Source organism: Diadema setosum, chromosome 18, assembly GCF_964275005.1.
Source record: "Diadema setosum chromosome 18, eeDiaSeto1, whole genome shotgun sequence".
Lineage (NCBI taxonomy): Eukaryota > Metazoa > Echinodermata > Echinoidea > Diadematoida > Diadematidae > Diadema > Diadema setosum.
The window spans coordinates 9,577,921-9,585,953 of record NC_092702.1 but is presented as its reverse complement, the minus strand read 5'-3'; the positions used below and the strand labels follow the sequence as shown (position 1 = coordinate 9,585,953).

General features: G+C 39.8%; 1 protein-coding gene across 1 annotated transcript; it reads right to left on the bottom strand.

The window, feature by feature from the left end:
* Positions 1–473: 473 nt before the first annotated feature.
* LOC140241572 (alpha-amylase A-like) lies at positions 474–7,728 on the bottom strand. The gene is made up of 5 exons (XM_072321308.1): positions 7,683–7,728; positions 6,938–7,113; positions 6,262–6,473; positions 3,108–3,278; positions 474–2,586 (listed from the first exon to the last, which is right to left on the bottom strand). The coding sequence occupies exons 2-5, from the start codon at positions 7,069–7,071 to the stop codon at positions 1,061–1,063; spliced, it is 2,043 nt and encodes a 680-aa protein (XP_072177409.1). The 5' UTR covers positions 7,072–7,113; positions 7,683–7,728; the 3' UTR covers positions 474–1,060.
* Between the last annotated feature and the right edge of the window lie 305 nt (positions 7,729–8,033).

The following is an 8,033-nucleotide window of genomic DNA, read 5'->3' as shown; positions in this document are numbered from 1 at the left end:
TCCCCCGCTTCTACTAATGGTTTTGGGTACATGGAGTATAAAGGTGCTATCTGCACTGAAACGTAGTCCAGGGAACCGTTTCAAAAAACTTATCAGTGGCAACTGCCACATTTCTGCGATAAATTTGCTCTCAGCCAATCAGATGTAAGATTTCAGTAGCTTGTACCAATTAACACAACTTGTCACTGATAACAAGTTTTATGAAACGAGACCCAGGTCGAGCATACACACACACACACACACACACACGCACACACACACGCACACACACACACACACACATTATATATATCTGTAACATCGAAGGCCAATCACGTATAATTTTCCAATGACTACTTTTCGCATTGTCCTTTAAAGTTGAGATCGACAGAAATGCTCACGTCTTTACCTGGAATAACAAAGCGGCTAACATCGGGAGACAAGATAGAGGAAAAACGAGAGTAAATGCCATGGAAATATGTTAGTACTGGCTATTTAATGTGTGAACGCTTTGTCAACTTTTACCGTAAGTCAAGCGCTATCTGGAAAAAAAAAAATGAAAGTTTGAAAGAGCAGCAGAGGCCTTTCCTTTTCTAATGCTTAGGAATTTATCCAACTTCATTACCTACTTGATAATACATCTACATAACCGATTTACCACACAGACCATTACTACAATTAATGTTTAGGAGATTCCTTACGGATAGTCCGCGGTTACTAAGTACTTAAGGACTAGGTACATCTATACATTGTGTATGATGATTATTTTGTGGGGATAATTGCAAAACCGCGTAAAGCTAACTTACTTATATATGATAAGAATACTCTGTTGAGAATGCATCGAAATATTATCTTGTCAGGGTTCTGATGTAATGTACGAAACAGAGGAGAGGACCTAAACTACATTTTACAATAGTAATTTTTTAAAGGTGATTCAACGTTAACAAACTGGCAGTTTTATCCTATTCATTGTCCCAAATGAAATCTAAATGGTTTTACGTTTTATTTCTAAGGAAAACGGGATTGAACTACTGTAAAGTGGTGTTAGCAGGTAGGCAGGTACAGAACCACTGTACCAGGACTAAAACGAATTGATTTCACAGGAGTTGTCATTGAACGAAAATTTGTTGATATAACCACAGCGAGCAAAGTGGTTGCCAGTAGAGTATGGTTTGGTACCACCTGCCGAACCTCCACAACTGGATTGCGAGCGGTCTGATTCCCAACCTTCTCCTCCCTGTCCGTGGACAAAACCTTTGAGCTCGAACCAACCGTCCTCAGTCTGACTGCAGTCCATGTCGACATCCAGCATCCAGTAGTGGTCTCCCCATTGGTTCATAGGGCTGTATCCGTATCCTTCATTGTCGCAAGAGCTGCCGTGGGATGGGTTGTTGGTTGTCCACACCAGTGGAGTACCAGTAGCATCATTTGTCTGGTCACTTTCCGGGCCATACCAGTCCAAGTAATCGTCGCCCTGCCTAAGAGTATTGAGCCTGGTGTCAGTACCTCCGGTCCTGTGGACGATTGGGATGGCGCATGGGCTTGTATCTGCGTTTTCTGTGCAACCAGACCTCCAACTGTGGTCAATGCCACCGCGGATGAACATGTCTTGTCCCGTGGAAGTCTCCTTGTAGATGAAGATTAGTGTGCGGGCATAGCCAGTTGGTGAAGTGTGGTCGCCACCTGTGGGTTGTGTCACCGGATTACCACCACTGTCTGCCTTTGCTCCGACATGTATAGCAACCATGGAATCTTCTCCAGATGGTACAGTGATATGAGCGTATCCACCAGACACGTAGACAGTGGTACCAGTGCAGCCACCGTACCCATTGGGATCACCGCTGATGACATCACAGTAAGCGCCGTCTGGCAGCCCAGTGTAGAAGTCCCTTGACATTTCTTCTTGGCAGGTCATAGCAAAGAATGCTTGGCTCCCTCTAGAAAAGGCGATCTGGTGGTAGCCGTTATCCCACCAGTTCGAGACGGTTTCCCCGCCTGCAACAGCGCTGAAAGTGACCATGTTGCGGATCTGGCGCCAGCGATGCTCGCACACCCACCCGCCCCCGCAAGTACTATCGGCATTTATTGGGACGCTTCCGCTTGGCGGACCTTGATCAGTGTCGCTGAAGCTATAACTGCTCATGATCCTCTTGGTGCCATAATTCCAGGCCAGCATGAAGGCTATGGCCCTCTTGTAGGAGGCAGGATCTGTGTGCGTCACTATGTCTCCGCCACCGCCGTGATTTCGCTGATTGTCGTGATTGTCCACAAAAACTACGGCACATACACCGGGCAGGAAACCCCATGCCTCTCCGAAGTTTGAGTAGTATGCGAGATTACTTTCACATCGACCAAGCCTGCTAATATCGACGGAATGCCGAAATTCAGTGACATCACCTATATGTGTGTACTGGCTGCATGTGATGGGCTCCCCTGTATTCATGTCGATAACCTCCTGATATACGTACGGCTTTCCACCCCACCAGACATCCTGAAGTTGGCCTACAATAGCTTCGAGGTCACCTGGCCACATGTGCTTGGCAGCGTCTACGCGGAACCCAGCAACCCCATATGATACGTACTTGTTAAGAAAGGCAACAATTTTACCTGTAATGAAAGCAAATGAATACCTAATCTTATTTTATATTCTCTTAATACCTTTCATCTGACTACACAACACCACATATTCTATCATCTTTTCTGGTTCATGTTTTTGAAGTCATTGAGGTAATGGGTTATTAGTAAAACGTTTGCTTCGAACAATCTTATACCTCATTAATGCGAAAGTTAAATCTGAAGAAAAAAAAAAACACACGCTGAGAACTTATCGCTATAACGTATATAAGGAGGCAGTGAAGCCCTATCGGAAATACTAAAGTAACGTGATTGACCGAAACTTGATACGCATCCGGCAAAAAAAAAAAAAAAAGAAAGAAAAAAAATCATTTTGATATGGCTCATTTCTGGTACTCCGATAAATTTGCACAACACAACTACACATTGATAACTGATTTGATTACACGGTGATTGCTTGAATATTTCGTGGCTGTGAGGTATACCAAAGAGCTGTAAAGTTTTCGCATCTCTAAAAAAGATATGTTAATAAATTCCTAGTACATCTGACTTACCTCTTACGTAGTCGGAGCCCACGTAGAGGTCATTCAACCCAACTAAATTGCAATTTCGTACTTCGTTCGCATCGTAGTAGTTGTTTATTTCATTGTTGTACGTACCACAATATCCGAGAGGCACATTGAAATCATACGTGCCGTAGGGTACACCTGGAAAATCATAGTTCCCTGCAATTATGGGAAGATGCAGAAAAAAAAAGGACACCCGTGACGACTGAAACTTCAGAATTAGTCAAGGGGGAGGGGGCGACAAATGCAAAATTTATATACACTGTATATGCAACACAAGGCCTCCTATCTTTGGAGTTGTAGCAGTTATCTCTGTGCACCATTGAGTCGAAATCACGTATATAGGGCCGACACGTAAGAACTCAAGAAATTACGAGCTAGGAAATCCCTTGCTTTGATGAATCATTCCGCTTGGTATATCAGAATGAAAAAAAAAGGCGGATTAAGATTCATAAACATTTTTTTTTAAATTGTCCTAAAAACCCAAACAGGTTAGTATATCATATTCCAATGCTGTGAAGGCTGACAAAGACTGCTACAACTCGTACAAGAGGTGGCAGAGCAAAAGAAGACAGTAGAACAGTGTTAAGGATTTGCCTTGATACGTATTATAAATTGTGTGTGTTTGTGTGTGTGTGTGTGTGTGTGTGTGCGTTTCATACAATTCCTTTGTATTTTTTTAACTCAGAAATTGGTTAACACGGTGTCCATTCCTGCATCTCATTGTCAACCGAGGCCTATATGAATATATTTGCTGGAGAGTCCTCAGATAGTGAAGGTTAATGATCGGACATTCTCTGATCCTGGCGCTGTGATACTTGGCACGCCTTAATGGACGCGTCTTTTTATTACACCCGTTTATATATATATATATATATATATATATATATATATATATATATATATTATACATATATATATATATATATATATATATATATTACTTGAATCTACCGCTGACACTGACTTTATTGTTTGATCATTAAATATGTGGATGATGCTGTGATGACTCATGAAAGGATATCAATGAATATTTTCATAAGTTGGATAATTGTATCAAAATGATTTATGTTAAAAGCTTTTGATTTAGTTGTAAATGTCGGGTCAATATACGTTGTTGTAGTGTATGTAATATTTATATAATATTGGATGGCCTTGAGGTTAATACAAGGAAATATTGGACGAGCTATGCACAAATTTTGGACGAGTCGAAGACGAGTCCAATATTTTGCATAGCGAGTCCAATATTTCCTTATATTGACCGATAATAGGACATCCAATATTATCATTATTATCCTACAGAGGATTTTAGCAAAGAATATTTTCACTTAGGGGCTACCCTTTCTGTCTCTGAGTGCTGTATGGTCTCCTATTGTACTTGATCCTGACATGGGGTATGGTACACTCTTCAGTGCAAGTTAATCCACTTCATTCCAAGAGCTGTGTGATCTATGTATTTTGATGTACATTCCAAAGGAAACTTAGATCAACGTCGAATTAACTAATTAATATATAAAATTTGTTTGTATAAACACAGAATTTTAGAAAAAAATATATTTTAGTTAATTCGTGATTGACCAATCACAGACGTTTTTACTTCATATTTCGGGTCATCTCGTATATCTCAGCCAATCACGGTGCAGTTTATAAAAACTTTGGGGAATCCCCCTCTTGCCGTCCAATATATTAAATATTGGTCGCCTCGGCAAATAATATTGGTCGAGTTCAAAAAACTTTCTAAGTGGGTCGGAGGTTATGAGGTGCGTCAACAAAATAACACTTGTATTTGGGCTCTCAAAATCCTCTGTATGGATAATAATGTTTGATATGTGTCAGTTCCAGTTGTACCTTGTAATATAATATCTTTGACGTGCTTGCAATGCATTTGATGTTTATTTTGTTGTAATATCCAATGTATGAAGAATTTCAATTGTGGACAATAAAGTAATCAATCAATCAATCAAACAGCGTTAATCAATCATTCAAATCTGCTAATTCACCGACGCTAACATACGCCTTGACACATTTTCCATATAGTTTCACCCACATAGAAATAAATGTAACTAAATACTCGTGAATGTAAAGTGCTAATTTGAAACTATCTGCAAGTATTTGAAGACCCAATCACATGGTTCCGAAGTGTGTGTTCTTCCCAATAATCTGATCATGTGAAGAGTCATTCCTGAGCAATTTTAATTTTGCGTGAACGTCTAAGCTTTTCGGACTTTTGCACTATTTTTGTCAATCAATAGCTTAGAAGTAGTTTCTTCGATTTCGGAAAAATACCTATACTTTCACCACCTGTGGCGCCCTTTCACAAATAATCTGTGAAGACATGCTTGTAAGTACGAAATCTAGTGTATAGCTCAGCGTGTGCTAGCGATTCAACCAAGCTCTCGAAGATCGCAGCTGCAGCCAAAGCAGTTATACATATACGGTCTTGCTGCTCGGCGGCAACCAGCGGCAACCAGACGTTCGCACAAAACGAAAATTGCTCAGGAATTGAAAACATACTGAGAAGATTAGAAACACACGCACAAATCGGAACCATTTAAGTAGGTCTTTAAGTTAATCAAACATTTCTTCCCTGGAGACTCACCGAACCCCCCCCCCATCTACTTCGTAATTTGCATATGACTGTGCGTTGATATCAATTCAAATGCATATAATATGATATATATATATATATATATATATATATTTACACATATATGGTATACGTATTATGTGCATGTGTGTGCGTGTGTTTTTGCATGCAGAGAAAATAAGAGAGATATCCTGTTGTTGTTCGCAGTCGACTTGCGCACTGTATTGAAAAATACAGATTTTTACTTTAGAAATTTTGCCTACACCAGCCGGAGGAGCAATCTGCCTCTGATGAGCTTTACATTGCTGCTCCGTATTAAACCAGAGTCCTCTGATGATAAACTTGAATACCAGATTCAATACGTCTTCATGCTGAGAGAAATGGATAAAGGTTGTCACCAAGTGTCCTGTTCATTATTGATGAGAGCTGTTTCTGGATTCTTTATTGCACAACGTTTGTCCCATTATAGAAATAGTTTAGTTTGATAAGAATTAACAAATTTCTTATAAATATGAAGTTTGATAACTTGAATGAGGACAAAAGCCATACACGTACATGCAGCCATGTGATTGATGACAACGTCAACATAAATGTTAACGCCAACTGCATTGCAGCGCTCTACCATACTCTGGAACTCCCATTCAGAACCGCTTCGACTATTGAGGTAGTACGAGACAGGTTGATAGCGGGTCCACCACTGACTGCCGTCAATATGTTCGTTTGCCGGAGAGACTTGGACGCCTCCAAAGCCGTACGGTCCAAGGAATCTGTGGTGTATTGTTTTATAGCCAGCTTTCCATTACAGCATCCAAAACAGGACTTCAGTGAAGTTTGCATCCTTTGAACATAACTTTGTTGGTGGTCGTACAAAGAATCATTAATGTAGCCTACTATTTTTAATGACATGACAAGCATTTAGGCTGCAGTGCCATCTATACAACAACATTCCATGTGGTTCCACGTTCAGAGGGATACCAGATATCTCACGCTATGTCTCTGTTCTGCTTCCTTATATTGTTTAAGATTACTACAGAACAGCTAGAAACAAAATAATAAAAATGTCCGCACGGGTTTCTACTGTTTTACTTAATATGGGGACCTTAACTTCTTCTTCAAAAGTCCATAGCTGCATTGGCTAAGTGTTGGTTACTTTAATTCTCAAAGCAAATATGTTTTACCCTCGTTACTTGTGCTGTGGCTGATGATTCATTGGCACTTTCTTAATCTTTACCTTTCACATTCTTCTGCGATGTCGTTCCATGGCCATTCGAAGAGGTGAACGATGACGTTTCCGTTTCGGAAGTTTGCGTCAAACTGTGCAACGGCGCCGGCCACGAAGGCCAAGAGAAACAGGGAGATTTGCATCTCTTTTAAACAACTCTGGATCCTAAGCTGCTGAAGAATTCACTGAAATTAGATAACAAACCAACAAGGACATGTTTACAGAAACCTACTTGCAATACGTGTATTTTAATTCCTGATAGCTAATTCTTCCGTAGGTGAAATGTCATAGGAAATCTTCAATTCAATTCAATTTTATTTCATTTTTCGACAAAAAAGACAACAACAGGAAGAACATAAAAATAAACAAACATTTAAACATCACTTTTTTTTTGTAACAGAAAGTAAGGTTCATAAAATTATGTAAGATGAAAACAGTGTACAATAATTGTAGAACTTTACGATAATCAAACATTGTCATAAGACTCAAATGATCAGAGGTAAGTCAACAATATGCAAAATTCGAAAAAAAAAATGGAGGGACCCACTAAAAACAAAGCTTGTAGGATATGGGCCCCTCAGAAGAAAAAAAAATCTTATGGGGCATCATTGTTTATCATTAAAAGAAAATCCTCCTAAACCCGTTTAGTTAGATAATTCGCATATACCTCACGCAATTTGACACTGCATATGCGCATATACGTCACGAACTGTTGCAAGTTAAGAACACAAAAGAAGCAGTAATGTGGACTCACCGATCAACTGAGAAAGATGGTAGAGTACTTGATTGATGGAAAGTGACTGCATGTAATGGCCTTGGAGATGAACATGTTATAAAGATATTAGCCGAAGTCAGTTAAAATTATTCACCACAGTTTTTGGCTCCGCCTTTTCTTTGTGCATAATGATTACACACATCTAATTGCGTTTTGCGAAACTCGTACATATTCATCCATCAAATTGACAGCTATCTCAACGTGGAGGAGACAAAAATGAAGACCAACCAACCAGCGGAAGGAGACGGGGCCCCAATTCTTATCAGTTGTTGACTCCTCTGGAGTACACGATACGGTGAGACTTGAACATGTGGTATCTTGAGATTATGA

What these genes read in the sequence shown, in the direction of transcription:
- LOC140241572 (XM_072321308.1), bottom strand. Translation starts at nt 7,071, where the DNA reads ATGCAAATCTCCCTGTTTCTCTTGGCCTTCGTGGCCGGCGCCGTTGCA. An exon ending in ATCGCAGAAGAATGTGAAAG is followed by an intron (nt 6,474 to 6,937) that starts GTAAAGATTAAG and finishes AATACACCACAG; the next exon opens with ATTCCTTGGACCGTACGGCT. An exon ending in CATCAATCACATGGCTGCAT is followed by an intron (nt 3,279 to 6,261) that starts GTACGTGTATGG and finishes CCATAATTGCAG; the next exon opens with GGAACTATGATTTTCCAGGT.